A 17,614-nucleotide genomic window follows, 5' to 3' on the forward strand; every position below is an offset into this window, starting at 1 on the left:
TGGGAAGTTGCTGAAATTGTCCAGGTGAACAAGGGGAGTGCCTAAACTAGGGCATGGCAATGGAGGAGGGATGCGTGATGAGTCGCAGCTTACATGGGGATCCGTGCACAGGATAAAATTGCAGTCAAAATTCCTCTTGAGAATCTCTTGGGAAGGGGCTCCATTAGACATCAACGATAACCCAGTTAGTGCTTCTTCAGAACTGGGGTCAACTCTCGTGCCTTTGGCTGAGCACCAGAGGAACATGGTTGGTTTTCAGAATCCACACGGCACAAACAGGTGCTAGAATCCTTATGCAAAAGATGCTTGTGGGCTTCCCTGGTGGCGCAGTGGTTGAGAGTCCACCTGCCGATGCAGGGGACGCGGGTTCGTGCTCTGGTCCGGGAAGATCCCACGTGCCGCAGAGCAGCTGGGCCCGTGAGCCATGGCTGCTGAGCCTGCGCGTCCGGAGCCTGTGCTCCGCAATGGGAGAGGCCACGGCAGTGAGAGGCCCGCGTACCACAAAAAAAAAAAAAAAAAAAAAGATGCTTGCACTCTAAGAGACTGGAAGGGAACCAAGACAGAAAATTCACTTTTCCCATCTCACCCTCAATCGGGAGACACAGATGAAATGGAGGAGGGAATCTCCTGCACAGTTATGATGCCACGTGCTTATAATTGAATTCAAGTTAGATACATGCATGATAAGACACCACTGAGAGGTGAGATGGAATGAAAAGTGGCAGCTGAGAGTAGACATAGGAGAGGAAGGAGGTAGTTTCAGGTTTTGGGGGTGGAGAGTGTGGGAGGGGACCTTTTTACTTATTTTGGGCTCCCTGTTTCCAAAAGAATGCCTTTACTTCTGTGTGCTTTATCATGCCAGCCAGAGGGGACTAGTACCTCTTTCCTAACAAACCTAACACATCATCACTAATATGAATGATGCTGATTTGAAATGATGAAAACCTATGTCTCTACTTTCAAGAAATGCCTACTACTAACACTCACTCTTGACTGTTGGTGTCCGCAAAGATTCTTTACGATCAACAAGCTGTGTCCAAACAGGGGACATCAGAGCATTTGAATTGCTGATTCTGAGTTAAGCATTTTCCTTTATGTTCTTCACACTTCATGGCTTGGAGCATTTTTTCTTCCAAAAGGGAAGAGAACTTTAATCAGGGGTTCATGCCTTCACCGAATGGCTATCAGAATTGATAAGACACTGTTTCATCCTCACGTGGACCTGTGACTTGGGAATGAGCTGAATAGGGCAAGTGGGGATCCCGAGACTCCCTCCTGGGGCACTTCTAATCAGTCCTAAGAAAATGCAACTGCTGAGAACTAGGGTTTCATCTCACTCAGCATGCTTTCTACTCTGAGGATGCAGAAAATTCTCCAAAATGTGTCCAGGTGGTACTTTGGCCCTCTAAGTGGGGAACGTGGAGAGGGACTGGGTGGGAAAGTGCAGAGGGAAGATTCGAGCAGCTCCAAGTACACACAATCAGAGAAACATTTCTGGTCCTTTCCTCTCCAAAGAGGACAGCTGAGGAGGGAATGGGCTAGAAAGGCAGGAGGGACACAGGTCAAACTTATGAAAAACCTTGACTGCCAGCCTAGGTATATACTAGGAATGACTACTATGGTAAAATAGGAACTCTCCCAAAGCAGAGCAAAAAGGCTCCAGAAAGCTCTCTGGAATTCTCCTGCATTTCCTGGGGAAGGAGAAAGCAGCTCTGAGCAATGGCCACCAGCCTCAGGAATTTTTCAACATCTCTAATTCTGACAAGACCAGTTCTGGATATGCTCTGCTTAGCTGACATCACAGGGATTCTCCAGTTGCCAGGGGTGGGTCATCTGACCCTAAGTGGGTGGTGATGGTGCGAGGAGTCATACGAGATGAGAGACGGAATGAAAAACAATAACCCAAATAACATGAAAGAATTTCTAAACATTTTTATTTCAAATCTCTTTTCACCCCTTCCGCAAAAAGACATTGGTCAGTACAGCAATCATAAAAAGGAGATACAAACACAAGAGTCAAATGTCTCCCGCACTGACACTTACAAAAAACCGGGAATTATACATGGGGTTTCCAAACAGGACCTGCAGCAGCTACTAATGTCCCTTTACAAGAGTCAAACATGCCTATGAATACAGTATATACAGACACCCCATTCTGGAACTAATCTACAGGGACATCCCAACACCCTCCCATCTATCCCCAGAAAAATACCAAAACACACCCAAAGTGCATTTGTTTTGTTTATATCAAAACATCTTTCCCTTTCCCCAACCCACCCTCAGACCCTCCCACCCCATTTAAGATTGGCCTGCAAGTCTATTTTAACCATTTAGTAATTTTTTATAGTTTATGAAAATAAATTATACAGCAACTATTTTAATAAATTAAGCACAAAAAGGTAGAGGAAAGGAGAAAAACTAAATGGGAAGACAAAAGCCAGGCCACGCTTTGGCTGGGAGGAGGGTGGCGCGGCTGAAGAGGACGGAAGTGGTTGCAGGGGCGATGTGGTCCCCCTTCCGGCGAAGAACTGGCAACCACCCCGAGCCCAGAACGACACCCCTCTTCACTGAGTTTCTTAAAAACCACCAAAAACTGTACAGCAGTGGCTGTGGCACGGGCAGCACCAGTTTGGGCCTTCCAACAAGCAGCCTGCCCACGGAGCGGTGCCTGGATTATGCTTCTTGGAAAAGGTTCTGGGCCTAACAGTGAGGGGCAGGTCCCTGTTCAAGCGAGCACCAGAGATGGAGTAGTCAGACCAGCCTTCCTGCTCCACCTGAGCTGGGTAGGGGGCTTAGGACGAAGCTCGGAGCGGGGCTGTGCGGGTTTTTGATCTCCTGGGTTCTGATCAAGAGTGTCCTAAGTTCACCTTACACTCCATCTCCAGGAGCAACTAGATCGCAGTCCAGCTGCGAGCAGACATTCAGGTCTTCCGCTGCCATGACTGGCTGCCTTTTGCCTGCCCCTCTCAGCATTTTGGAAGAGGCAGTGGGAGGGGGAGGGAGCAATTCCAGGTACCCTCTAAGGAGATGAAATGGGCGTGAAGGCATGTCACAGACTCAGCATGCAAGACTGGCTTCCTGGGAGGTGGATGCAAGTGGAAAGGAATGAGGGAAGGGGCAGAGAGGACAGGATGGGAAACAGGAAGAAACTGGGGGCACCTACCAGGAAGGTCAAGAAGCATGAAAAGGACAAAGACAATATGGAATCTGTATGTAAAGAAAGGTCTTTCCCTGGCAGATTAGAGAAATCAATGATTTAAATACAATTCCTTACTCTATTTTTATATCTGTAGCATCTGAGTCCCCAGTGCCTCTGTCGCTATGCTCCAACCCCCATCTCACACCTCCCAAGGCTTCGCTATCTTTTCAAGGCCTCCTGTCGTTTTTGTGCTGAGCATGAAGACTCCAATGTCAAAAGAGGATAGATCACGGGGACTGGCAGACTTGACTTTGCTTTCTTGAGCTTTGTGGCCCAATAATCCTATAGCTATCATGGGGGGAGGGGGTCACGATTTTCTTTCTTTTTTTTTTTTTTTCTTTTTTAATAAAAAAGGTTTTACTCCCCAGGAGCAAATAAATCATTTTGAACTACTGATAAACACTGCTGCAGTGAAAAGAAAGATGGCTACATGTATGCAATAGCACAAATTCAGTGTAAGAACAGCTGTGTTGACAATTAGAGATAAAAATCATTTATCCATTTCCCCCTTTCCCATGAACCAAACCAAGAGGATTCCCATAGGGAAAATGTCTAACTCAAAAGCTCCTCCCTTAGGGACAGGGGGCACGTCATTCTCTTAAAAGTGGACAACATATGGCAGGTCTCCCCCCAGTGGAGATGCTCTCAACACCCCCACTGGTGGCAAAACTTCTGCAAATGAAAACACACACACACACACACACACACACACACACACACACACACACACACACACACACACACACACACACACACACACACACACACACACACACACACACACACACACACACACACACACACACACACACTGACTTTCAGACCTCCTTCCAGCAGCCACAGAGCTATATATGCCAATGCCTAGGCCTCCAACTTCAGGGCTCAAAGGGAGAGGCAGGAGGTCAGGGGGGAATCTAACCTAGAGGACAAGTTTCTCCTAACCCCATTTCCTGCCAGGGCCAAGGGCTTCAAGCAGGCTGTGCTCTTCCAGTCTTCCAGGGCCCGGGGTGAGGGCTGAAAAGGCTGGCACCCAGGGCATCCGGCTTTACTCCAGTCTCTCACCCCAGATCTGAGAACACTAACCACCCTGTCACTTGCCAGCGCTTCCTGGATGTGCACTGTAGCGGGGGTTGCCGCTATCTCTACATCTCTCCCAGCCTTAATAAGGGGACTGTGTAATCAGCTCCGGTGACAGGTAGGAAAGGAGGAGGAGAAACCATGGCAGCAAGCTCCCCACCACACCTCCCCCCTCAGGAACCTGGGTGCTGCCGCCCAGGGCTGGCCTTCCAAGGTGTCACACTCACTGCACCCAGGCACAGGCAGGCAACCAGGCCAAGGTCATCGCCAACTGTCCCAAACTCCTAGTTTGTCACCCATTTATCTAGTCCCCGCAGCAGAGCCCCCACCGCCTTGCGCCCTGCAACCGCAGCACACGAATTTCAAGTAATAGCAAGTTGTAGCAGTAGCTGTCACTAACTCACAGTGGTTCACGCCTGTCCTGAGGCAGGTTACAGTAGACCAGTCATAAACAAGCGAGGGTTACACAGGCAGGGCCTGAGGGTATTGACATCACCCATCCACAACTTAGAAACCAATGACGGGTCCCTAGAAGTGAGAACCTTTTCCAGTTTGTGACTTGAAAATACTATGACCAAAAAGCAGAGTTCCCTCTGCAGACTGCATTTCAATTAGCACTACACAGAATCGGCAGGGGGGCAGGGGCCGCAGGCAGGAGAGGTGAAGGGGAGCTGCTGATGAAGGCCAGCTGCCCCTGTCCCTCCCTGTTTACTCTGACCAGGCTGGTGCCCTTCCTCCTCACCTCCTGATGAAGCCTGTTTCCTCCTGCACAACTCTGTCTTATAGCCCACTCTACTAAGGAAGGACCAGGCTACGGCCTGGGCCGTGACTAATGCACAGACAGATCACGGACACAGTAAACACTACCCTTCCCGGGAGCAGAAAGGATGGTGGTGAGGGTGGGTCACGCCTCCTCAGCTGGTTTGGTTTTGTACCTGAGAGTATGGATTCTCCACTGGAAACCCCTGGTACCACAAGGGGTCCAGGGGCTCTGCCTTCCTCACCCAGGCTGTGCTGAGAGCAGTGAGGTCCTTGACCACAGGCAAGAACCTGGCTGACTTCTGGCTTTGGGCTCCACCTCGCCATCATAACCCCTCAGCATTCAGACCTGCCTGATGACTAGGAAGTTTCGGTCTAGACCACAGCACAGAAAAAGGATTCTTTGATGCCACTGCTCTACCTTGGGACTGTGCACTGTTCCGTACACACCCTGCAGATTTCTGCTTCTGTGCTCCTGTTCTTGTGTTTCTCATCTCACTGCCCTGCCCTCACCTAAAAACCAAAGTCTCACAGCACCAGAGCTCTCCTAGACCATCTGATCTACACTGATCTTACCCACTCTGAATTTCTTTAAAGACAGCCCTTGATTCTCTCTGCCATGCTGAGTGGTTCTCCAAATGCTTCACATGTGGCAGCCACCTAAAAGCTCCCTTAGGCCAGAGAATATGTCTCCTGCCTCCTGTGTTTTCCACAGTAGCTAGCCCAGAATCAGGCAAATGAACACTAAAAAGTAGTTAAAAAAAAAAAAAAGAGAGACCCCACGTAGCCGCACAACAGCCACTCGAGGATCTCAGTGGATTCCAGACAGCAGGCTTTACAGCTGGGTGGCACTGTCTGCAAGACGGCAAGTTAATTTGTACCTTCAAGAGGCAAGACCCGTAGGTTAAGCCAATTCCCGGGATCACAACCTTAACTGGCTGGTGATACTACCACGGCAGCCAGAGAGAGAAGAGGTACTACACGACAAATCAAAGGTGGGTGGGCCGTGTTTATGCTACAAAGCTCATTTTGTGGGCCACCTCTTCACAGCCAGGTAACAATGCAAGTTTCCTCCCTATTCAGCTATAAGGAGGAAGAATGGTCATTCCATGCAGGACGTAAGGCAGAAGGCCAGTGCTCCCAGATGAGGCAGTCCTATAAATTACAAGACACTGGGGCCTCACCCCAAATGATCAGGAAACCACAAACCTGACAATATTATTTATCTCATGCGATGAGGCAGATATAAGCACAGGGGAACCAAAAGAGGAAGTCTGTTGAAATACTTACTGCAAAAGAGTAATAAAGATCGAACAGCTCAATTTTCACATCTTAATAGCAAACCTCTCCTCAGAGTAACTCTACAGAAAAGCAAACTCACAATGTTATATGATTTGACAATGGCCAAGTTCAGAAAAGCACTGGAGTTTTTCTCCCTCTTCCTCCACTTCCATCTGGAAAACAGGCAACTCTCAAATCAGTATCTGACAGACTTCCCAGTGGAAGGAGGGCAAACAGGATCTAACTCAGGAAAACGTTTGGGTCGCCAGAAAGAACTCAGGAAAATAAAGAAGCCCTTGCTACCTCCTGCTCCAACAAACCTAAGAACATGAGCTGTAATGCTCTCCTCCCTCCTCATTGATCTCAGATGGGCCATTAAGGCTGAGACACTAGGGAGCTTTCTCTAGGAAGAGCACAATAGCTTCGTTTCTCACCTTCCTCCACATTCCCTCTCACTAGCTGACAGACATGTGGAGGTAAGGAACACTGACTAAGTCATGGGTATGGTTTGCCATTAAGAATCTGGAAGCACGCTCCATTAACTTCAGCAGCCGGGATTGGAGCTCTGAACTGTTCCGGTGATGAGAAAAACTATTGCCTCGACAGCCGGCGGAAGCAATAGGAATGATGCTACCATGACCAGAGTGAAAGGTACAGTTATCTCGAGGGAATGGGTTGAGGGCAGAGGAAGAACAGGGCGAACTTGAGGTCACAGAACTTAGGAATTCAGTAAAACAAAACGAACACAGCTGCTATGAGAGGTGATTCTGAAATCAGGTCCCTAAACCTTAAAAGCAAAGTATGCGAGGAGTCACTGCTTCCCCCGGCAGAGCTATGTGCCAGTTCTGTCCAGTCATCAGCTATTCGAGACTAACCACCCTCCTCTCTTCCCTGCTCCTGCTGAAGCTACCCATACACCTACAGAGAAGCAGATTCTCGGCCCTCAGAAACTCCCGACTTGATTTGCACTTCTGACTCCTTCTTTTCCCTTCCTCAAGGTCAATGGTGGAGACTCGAATTCTGCCTTTGGTGCCACCTGAATGACCCTCACTGGCAACCCCCTCTCCTCCCCTCCTCTCCTTTGGATCTGCTCACCCTTGGCACCACTTCCAATCCAATGCACACAGACCCCAGCTGCCTTTAGGGTGAGTTTTCCATACTGAGAAATGCAAATATCCAGAACAAAACTTCTGAAAAAGGAACAGTGTTGAGACTTCTTCCAGTTTTCCAAGGAGTTCATCCAGCTCCAGTAGCACAGGGCTGGATGTGACAAGGTGGAGCCCCACTCAGAGAGTCTGGTCGTGGGCTTCATCCAAGCCCCAGGGGGGCGAGGGGAACCGAAGTCTTTGCACAGAGGATCCCAACCCTTCCTACTCCTCTTGTTTCCTTCACTCCCGTTTTCATGGTAGCTTCATTTGGTTCTTCGAAACTGGAGCTTGGCAACCAAATGCCTAGGTAAAAAAGGGGAATAATTAGAGTGGCTCAATAGAGTGGAACCAAAATGGAGTGAAAGAACAGCCTCTGGAGGTGGAGAAGCACAGCTCAAAGGGAGGATGGGGCCTGGAGAGCCAAGTGCTTCCACAAACACTGCAGCCGGCTGGGGATGCAGCAGTGGCCTTTGTCACAGGGACCTGAGCAGCCTACAACCTGGTCGCCGAAAAAAGGTCCTAAAATGACTAATAAAGATGTCCTACACACTGCCTCCCTTCTCTCCTTCCCATTCCCCTTCATTTTCCACACACTTTCCCTAAGGCCCATCTGCTCTAGGCACTGAATAAAGAACTGAGTCCCTGGAGTAACCCCTGGTGAGCCAAGCTAGAAATAGCTGTAGGCCCTGTGGCTTCTGGCTGTTGAAGAGGGCTGACATATAATCACAAAGGCCAGTGCAGCTTCTACCTTCTGATTTAAGAAGGGCACTGTTCCAGCTGTTACCCTGTGCCCTAACTCCAAGTACCCTGGCAAAAAATTCTCCAGGTAAGAGCACACACAGACCAAGTGGCCCACTTGGAACTCTGAAATTAAAACCAGCCTGACCAACAAGAAATCATAACAGCCGAATTTCACACCTGGAAGTCCTTTCCCTTGGGAAGTGTTACTTCCCTTTTTCAAAGGGTCCTAGGAGCAAGTACAGCGTGATGTTTATTCTTTGCTACAAGCAACAATCCCAGTGTCACAACAAAAAGAGGCCCCGGGAGTTCAGTGTAATCCTTTGCCAATACGTGACTGCCCCCCACACTCGTGGCAAATGGTTAGCCCCAGCCTATACCTGATCATATCAGGGCCTTTGTACTTATAGGATCCCCTGCCTAGAATGCCTGCTTCCAAGATCCTCTCATGGTTAACTCTTTGATATTCAAATCTCAGCTGAAATGTCACGTCCTCACAGGAGCCTTCCCTGATCATTCAAACTTGAGTTGTATGCTACCATTAACCACTAAACTTCACCCAGTTTTATTTTCTTCATAACATGTACAGTCAACTGAAACTAACCTATTCACTGCTTACACGTGGCTGTCTGTCTCTCCCTACAAGAACTGCAGCTCTGTGAGAACAGGGCCTTTGCCTGTCTTGCTCAGCACCCTCTTCCCAATTCACACTGGCTACTTTATAGATGTCTGCTGAATGACTAAACAAGTGACGGGGAACTCACTACCTCCTGTGGAAAACCATTCCATATTTGCACCTGTTAAAAAGCTTCTTCTAAAGTCGGAATGAAATCTGTTTAAAACTTGTACTGTGGTCCTTCTCCTGCCCCCTGGAACCACACAGAATAAGTTTAATCACTCTTCCTTAGGAAAATCCATCAAATACTTCTTTTGGTCACCAAGCCCCTCGTACCCTAAAACTTCTCTGGTCCATGATAATCATTTATTCCCCACACGATGAAGTGTGGAGCCCCCCACCATCCTGAATCTTTCTCTGAATGTGCCTGTGCTCGTGGGGGCCCCTCCTAAGGCACAGCACCCACAGAAATGGTGCTCTAACTGAAGGGTCCCAATTACTCCTCGACAGCGCAGTTGCGTAGGTGGGCCCCCCTAGTTCCCCACCCTAATCAATGCAAAGCCACCAAGCAGAGAAACCCTCCTAGACATTAGAGCACTAAGATGTTTTAGGAGACACTTCCAAGGGCATACAGCTCGCGGATACAGTCACACCTCGTTTAACTTGTTTTGCTTCACTGCACTTCACAGATACTGCGTTTTTACAAATTGAAGGTTTGTGGCAATCCCACATCATCAGATGATGGTTAGCATTTTTTAGCAATATTTTAAAATTCAGTTATGTAGATTTTTTTAGACATAATGCTAGTGCACACTTAACAGACTACAGTATAGTATAGATAAAACTTTTATATGCTCTGGGAAACCAAAAAAATCATGTGACTTGCTTTATTGCGATATTTGCTCTCTTGCAGTGGTCTGGAAATGAACCCAAGGTATCTCCAAGGTATGCCTGTAACTGAAGACATGACAAAGAAACTGTACATCCAGCCCAGGATCCTTTAAGTTAAAACTCCCGCAGCCGCCTGGAGATACCATTTCTTGATCTTCTTCATTCCTTCTCTCCTTGCTAAACCTGGCTCACATGCTCTCCCCCGCAGTAGCACAGGATCAGGGACCACCAGAGCCAAGAGGAGACACACAGCTGGGTTCACCTGAGCCACAAAAAAACCCATAGGACAAAAACAGCAGTTGTCATTTTCTCCCATTAAGAAGAGAACTGAGAGGGTGGGGAGAATTAAAGCCCACTTTTCACTCTAAGGCTGTCACTCCTGTGGGTTATTCCCCTTAGTTTGTTTTGTATGGGGGATGGGAATGGGAACAGAGGAGGTTAGAAGAGAAGCAGAAGAATTCAGTGCTTAAAAAGGACACTCAGGGGTTTCCCTGGTGGCACAGTGGTTAAGAATCTGCCTGCCAATGCAGGGGACATGGGTTCAAGCGCTGGTCTGGGAAGATCCCACGTGACGCGGAGCAACTAAGCCCATGTACCACAACTACTGAGCCTGTGCTCTAGAGTCCATGAGCCACAACTACTGAGCCTGCATGCTGCAGCTAATAAAGCCCACGTGCCTAGAGCCCGTGCTCCGCAACAAGAGAAACCACAACAATGAGAAGGCTGCGCACCGCAAAGAAGAGCAGCCCCCGCTCGCCGCAACTAGAGAAAGCCCGCACACAGCAGCAAAGACCCAACGCAGCCAAAAATAAATAAAATTTTTTTTTTTTAAAAAAAGGACAGGGCTTCCCTGGTGGCGCAGTGGTTGAGAGTCCGCCTGCCGATGCAGGGGACACGGGTTCGTGCCCCGGTCCGGGAAGATCCCACATGCTGCGGAGCGGCTGGGCCTGTGAGCCATGGCCGCTGAGCCTGTGCGTCCAGAGCCTGTGCTCCACAACGGGAGAGGCCACAACAGTGAGAGGCCCACGTACCGCAAAAAAAAAAAAAAAAAAGTACATTCGGGACTTCCCTGGTGGTCCAGTGGTTAAGAATTTACCTTCCAATGCAGGGGACACGGGTTCAATCCCTGGTCGGGGAACTAAGATCCCACATGCTGCGGGGAAACTAAGCCTGTGCACTACAGCTAGAGAGCCGGCGTGCTGCAATTAGAGAGAAGCCCATGCACCACAACTAGAGAGAAGCCCGAGTGCCGCAACGAAAGATCTCGCTTGCCACAACTAAGACCTAACACAGCCAAATTAATTAATTATTATTATTTTTTTTAAAAAAAGGACACTCCCAGTAAAAGGGGTTGGGGGTGGTCTCCGCATCCCAGCAGTAGATCACTAGAATGTGAGATCTTGCACATAACCCACACTACCAAAATCACCATTCTCTAGCAATTTTGTTCCCTACTCCCCTCTACCTTTCAATGTTCACATTAGTGCAATTTAAGAAGACTTTTTTTTTTTGGCCGAGCCCTGAGGCATGTGGGATCTTAGTTCCCTGACCAGAGATAGAACCCACGCCCTTGGCACTGAAAGCGTGGAGTCCTAACCACTGGACCGCCAGGGAATTCCCAAGAAGACTAATTAAAATTCATATGTGCAAACCAGTATTCCAAGATATTTTATGGGAAAATAAATGAATACTCAGTGTAGCAATGGGAGAAGAGCCTCTTAGATAAATGAATTCCTTAGTTAATTCATTTATTCTTTTCAACAATTTACTTTTCAGTGGCCTAGATGGAATTCTAAATAGAAGAGCAAGCTGTTCTTTCCTCATCCCCATATTCCAAGCCGTGGGACAGAGTGGAACTCTCAGTGAAGTGCATGCCTATTACAATTAAGGGCATTTTGCATTCCCTTTGATGAAGTTTTCTTCCCCTTTGCTTTCCTGCTTTATATGTCATTTGTGCGATATCAGGGCGATCAGCCAAAGTAGGAGAGAAGGCTGCACACTTAGCTGCACTTGTGTGTTTTCTTTATACATATTCAGTGATTAACTCGCTTGTTGCTTGGCAAATACTCTTTAAGCCTCTTGTGTCTATCTGCTCTTCTCCCAATTGGGGTATGTGCCTCCCTGGGACTCCATGATCAAATGTGGCGACTCTCTGGACAGATGCCTGGATCAGGGTATACGCATGGGGTGAGAGGAAGAGGGACGAAGCCCAGTGCATGATAACCGCTCAGGCGGAGACTAGGTTGGACAGTGAGGCAGAGTGGAGGCATACCCTTGGTGGTGACCAGCAGGGGGCCCCTCGCTACGTGGAGGGTTCCAACACCTCTTGCTTCTGTTTGGAAATGAGCTGCGCTTCCTTTAGAGACAGGTATACCTCTTCCTGAGGATCATAGTAGTAGAACTTTCGGATATAAGAGATCAGAGGCCTACGAATAACACAAGAGGGATACACACAAATGTTATACATAGCTTATAAAAGAAATACCACCTTTATTCAACCCTCCCTTCTTTTCAATCCCTGTATGCTTGAGACAACACCAAAGACTCTTTGTTGCCCTGACAAAATTCCCACTTTCTCACTTATTATAGTTCTGTCTCCCTCCCTCTTACCACCTCCACTCTACCCTTCACAGAGTCTGCAGAAGGGAAGCCAACACACACACACACCTGCCTCCTTCCTGGCTGTAATGTGACATTTCTAAGTTAGGTGCTAAGACATAGGAGAAGTGAAAGGACAACGCCTGTGAGTTGCCAGGCTCTGCCTGTACACTCAGCTTGCAGGCCTCAGTAACACTGCAACTAACCCTCCATTCCTGCCCCACCTCTAAAGACCCCATTGTACTTAGGCAGTGGGAGATCCGGGATGTGATCTATCCGGACGAGCTGTCGGATTCGGAATCGGCAAAGGTGCTGGAGGGATTTGACATTGCTGAATCGGGACACTGGATAGAGCAGCTGGACTGGAGTTGGTGGCAGTCCTTCAAGAACGAAAACCAAGAGAAATATTCAGATGACACTATACAGCTAACTATAATTTTCCTTATGAAGAGAATCCAGGGAAGGGAAATGGGGCTTCTTTACAGTTCATCTATGTGTTCTGTACAAAAGCTCCCCTCCACAAAGGACTGCTGATTTCCATACCACCACTACCATACTTCATACTCAAGGGAATCTATGCTCCCCTGCGGCAGGCCTCCCCAGCCTCACTCTTAACAGCTAAGAGTCTTGCTCTTCAGAACAGCTCAATGAAAAAATGCCGAGCTACAGACTTTGCTCGGAGCCAAGTGGCCAATCCCAGGCCCAAGGCTCTCAGTGCAGGGCAAGAATCAAAGGTATCCCTATTGGGAATGGGAGACACTTGTTTAGTATCTAGAGTACCCTGAAGGTGAGGACTCAGAAAGGCTGTTCAGAGGGGTCCCCACCAAATTCCACCTGAGAGGCTGGTAAGCAGAAGGCAACAGCTAGGATCAAATTTTATAAGCCTGTCACTCCTGCCATTTACTTCAAGCCGGGACAGTCAGGTTTAGCTACCTCTTACTCCCCACCAACCCTCCACCCCCACCAACCACCCTCCTTGCTTCTGAAATTTTAGGTTGGGTACCGGAACAGAAAAAAAGAGGATGATGCTTTTAAAAGAAAAGCAACTACAGTAGCTTGGGCAAGCTGGAATTGGTACTACTGTGCACACAAGTGCCTGCTGACTAATGCCAGCCACGGCTGATGGGAGCCCCACACTCTTATGTTTCATCGCAATATCAGCAGACTCTGTGCTGGGAAATTCCAATCCCCTCAGGGGTCAACACCACAGAATGGAGACACCCAGAATGGCAGGGACACTGAAACAGATTCAGGGGAACAAAGAATACCCTGGTTTCAATAAACAAAGGGGCTATGGAAAGTAAACAAGAAAAGTGCTCTCAGACAGAATCTGAGTTGCAAAATCTTTGAAAGAATTCTTTTCTCAGCCATTGCCATATCAAAAGAAATTCTGTAGACAACTTGTTGGGAAATAAAATATCTAGTATTTTTGGAGTTTAATTTCAACCAGTTTTTAAATTTTGTTTGAACGCATGAGAAGAAAAAATTAAAGCTTGTAGATTGCCTCCCAAAGCCCTTTCATGGTCGTTAACAACTGACTTTCTAAAAAAAATTGAAATACATGTTATGCTAAACAAGTAAGCTTATCTTAAAATCATTTAACTCATTCAGTCTTCAAAGCCGTATTCAGACAGATAGCACTATTACCCCCATTTTACAATGAAGAAACTGAGGCCTATTGAGCTGAGAGAATGTGCTCACAGCTCAGAACCAACAAAGCTGGCCTTCCTTGAACACCTGCTCTGTCTGAGGAAGAGTTTAGCCCAGGGAACCTCAAAGGAGGGTCCTCCAGGAGTCTCCTCAGAGTGCCTGCCCCTGTGACTGTCTGACAGGGGGGCTGTCCAGATAGTCACAGCTCCTTGATTCAGGACCAGTCTCTCTTGACTTCTCACCTCCATCCCTTCAAATCTAAGGCTTATATTTTGAAGCACTGTAGCCCTCCTCCACCCACACACACCATTAAAAAAAAAAAAATTCACACATGGATTTTTCTCTTGAATATATTTAAACTCAAGTGGTTTTAAAATGATTGGGGTTCAAATTCCTCTTTGAATTTTACCCTTTCTCTCATGTTTTAAAAATAGTCTTTAGTAAATTAAACTATGACAAACAGAAAGCTTCCTGGGGGGTTGGTTGTAATATTGCTAAACTCAACATGACGTTTCAGAGATAAAAGTAATTTATGCACCTAATTATTTATTCCCAAAGAAGGACTATAGGACTTGTGCTTAAAGAGGTCAGGATAATAAGCAGCATACAATTATCTGACTGTTTGCCTACTTGAATTTTAATGACCATATATACTTGCCTATTTAATTGTGTTACTTTTAGCCTTAAGTTCACAAATAGCAATTTGAAACCTGTTAATTCTCTGATATTCCCTGGTTTTGCCCGCAAACACAGAAAATGATTGAAGCTCTCACATCCAGAGCTTGTTAACAGATGAGGTCAGAAATGGAAATAAATCCAACATAAGACACCAGTGCAGCGAAAGTGAAAGACAAGGTAGAAGAGTGATCGTCAAGAACTTTCCTCTGGTCCTCACGCCAGGGTCCAAATCCAGTTTCCAGCCCCTTGGCTATTTTCTCTTTCCCCTAAAAGGAGCAGGTTAGGAGTGACAAACGTCTTTCAGGTCTGAGCACCCAAACACCCAGGTCTTCCTCCCACAACAAACTGTTCCCTGAAGGCCAGAATTATCCAGCCCCAAACTTGTCAATAGGGCCAAATTGAGAAATTCTAGGATACAAGGAAGACATAGCCCTAAACAAGTAATCATGGCCTAAATGATGGTTACAAAAGAGGAAGCGACCAATTTCCTTAGAGTTATCCAATTCAAAGTGTGATTAAAAAAAAACAAAAAGTGTTTTCTCTTCAGGCACTTCACAGATGATGGAGATTCTCCCAACTAAGAAGGACACATTCACTTTGAGTTCTGGCTCTCACAGCAACAGAAGTTTTGTGCTAATCCGATCACATTCTCTTCCTGAGATTGCTGCTTGGTGTTAGGGGTTTAGTTTACAACTGTGAAATGGACCAGACTGAGGTGTAATCAGTAACCTCAGATTTACCATGACCATGCTCCAACACTGCCATGAGAAGAGATAAGGGGCAAATCAAGCTCAGGTGCCATCGTTTTTACCACCGATTCCTCCCCCAGATGCGAACTATTCCACTTATTAAATTCCTTCTGCTCCTTACTTGCCACCATCCAGAACTTTCCCATTAGTCCCAGCTTTAAAATTCCCATAAGCCCTGGCATCCTTTTACACCAGTCTGGATGTGCTGTGACTGCATCCAGCTCTAGATCTGAGCCAGAAAAACCTGACGTTGCATCCTGACTCTGCAACTCACTGCACATCAGTTTCTTAATCTGTATTTTAAAAAAGAAAAAAAAAAAGGGAGACTGTAACATCCCTTCAAGGGATTTTGTAAGGGTTAAATGAAATAATACTAGCCCCTTGTAGGCATTCAGTTATCATCATCCCAAAGTCTAAACAAAAGGGCTCCTTTTAGAATGCACCGTGTTATAATCCCTGGTGCAGGCTGACAGAGCTCAACCTACATTCTAATGACTACCACTTCCTCACGGGAATCCTCCCCCCTAATAAAGTCAGCCTCACAGAATGCCTAGACCTCTGTGATAAGCAAAGGAAGGCAGCAAACAATGATAAAGGAGAACACTGGCCTTGCCTTCTTTGTCCCAATCCTTCAAAGAGAGGTCACTTACAGTCTAGGGGTAAGTACTAATTCGCTTTGCCTTGTCAACTTGGTTACCATTTTAAGTGCAAATGGATATCCTACCTGTAGCATTCCTCACAGGTCCTAGAAAGACAGTCTCCACTAATAAACACAATTCTGACTTCTTCATGTCCTCCCCACAAATCCCAGCAAACTCAACCTGCAATTGGCTTACTGCTATTTTCTTCCCATAACAGAGGGTGGGAAATAAAGCACAAGATTTGGAGTTAGTTCGGCCTCAGTTTGAATCCTGGCTTCAGCACTGAGTAACCTTTAGAGTAAGTGGCTTCACTTTTTTTCTTCTAAGAAAGTCTTTATTCCTCCTTTATTTTTAGAAGATAATTTCGCTTGATACAAAATTCTAGGCGAGTGGTTTTTTGTTTCAAAACGTTAAATATTTCAATCCACTCTTTTATTTCTTGCATGGTTTCTGAAAAGAAGTCTGATTTAATTCTAATCTTTTTTTTCTTAATAGATCTTTATTGGGGTATAATTGCTTCACAATACTGTGTTAGTTTCTGTTGCACACCAAAGTGAATCAGCCATATGCATACATATGTCCCCATATCCCCTCCCTCTTGAGCCTCCCTCCCATCCTCCCGATCCCACCCCTCTAGATCATCGTAAAGCACCAAGCTGATCTCCCTGCACTATGCTGCTGCTTCCCACTAGCTACCTAATTTTACATTTGGTAGTGTACATATGTTGATGCCCCAGCTTTCCCTTCCCACCCTGTGTCCTCAAGTCCATTCTCTATGTCTATGTCTTTATTCCTGCCCTGCAACTAGGTTCATCAGTACCATTTTTTAGATTCCATATATATGTGTGTTAGCATACGGTATTTGTTTTTCTCTTTCTGACTTACTTCACTCTGTATGACAGACTCTAGGTCCATCCACCTCACTACAAATAACTCAATTTTGTTTCTTTTTATGGCTGAGTAATATTCCATTATATATGTGTGCCACATCTTCTTCATTTTTGGGCCTCACCCTTAAGTTTCCTCACTGACAAAATGAAAATAATCTTTTTTTTTTTTAAGTAGACCAATCTATTAGCTAACTGTTGCAAGAAATTACAGCTACTGAAATAAAGAACCTGACAAAGTACCTGGCACATGATAGGCACTCAATAAACAGTAGCAATCACTGCAAGCTCTAACCCTTAACAATGTTAAAAATCTTACTTAAAATTTCTGCAGACAGGGCACATTTGTGGAATGAAACGTGCTATACCTGAGGAGTCCAAGACTCCATGAAGTCTCTCAATACTCTACAAGTAGATACATGCTCCAGACTTCAGAATCCTCTGAGAGGATTTCCCTGGTTCACCCACAAACAGAGCTGATTACCCACCCTGTCCTTGTCAATCACTGTCATGTCTTGTATTGAATTTGACATGTGCTCTTGCCTTTATCTTCCTACCTGTCCCCTTTTTTAAGCTAAGAGCTCTCTGAGCATAGAGAAGTGGCTTATTTTTGATACTGAGTTTAAAAAATAAATGTTTGTTTGTTAAATAAATACCCCAAAAGCCACAAACTAAAGATTGCTAAGCAGAGTCAGTTCCTGT

General features: G+C 46.4%; 1 protein-coding gene across 3 annotated transcripts in view; it reads right to left on the reverse strand.

Moving 5' to 3' along the window:
- Window positions 1-3,987: 3,987 nt before the first annotated feature.
- SOCS7 (suppressor of cytokine signaling 7) overlaps window positions 3,988-17,614 on the reverse strand; it is a 31,295-nt gene continuing 17,668 nt past the window's right edge. For all 3 annotated transcript variants that reach the window (XM_060290579.1, XM_030839664.2, XM_030839665.2), the window contains 3 exons: window positions 12,552-12,687; window positions 11,982-12,135; window positions 3,988-7,767 (listed from right to left, as the gene is read on the reverse strand). In XM_060290579.1, the coding sequence (XP_060146562.1) occupies window positions 12,012-12,135; window positions 12,552-12,687 (260 nt within the window). In that variant the 3' untranslated portion in view covers window positions 3,988-7,767; window positions 11,982-12,011. The remainder of the gene's footprint in view (window positions 7,768-11,981; window positions 12,136-12,551; window positions 12,688-17,614) is intronic.

Source organism: Globicephala melas, chromosome 20 (assembly GCF_963455315.2).
Source record: "Globicephala melas chromosome 20, mGloMel1.2, whole genome shotgun sequence".
NCBI lineage: Eukaryota > Metazoa > Chordata > Mammalia > Artiodactyla > Delphinidae > Globicephala > Globicephala melas.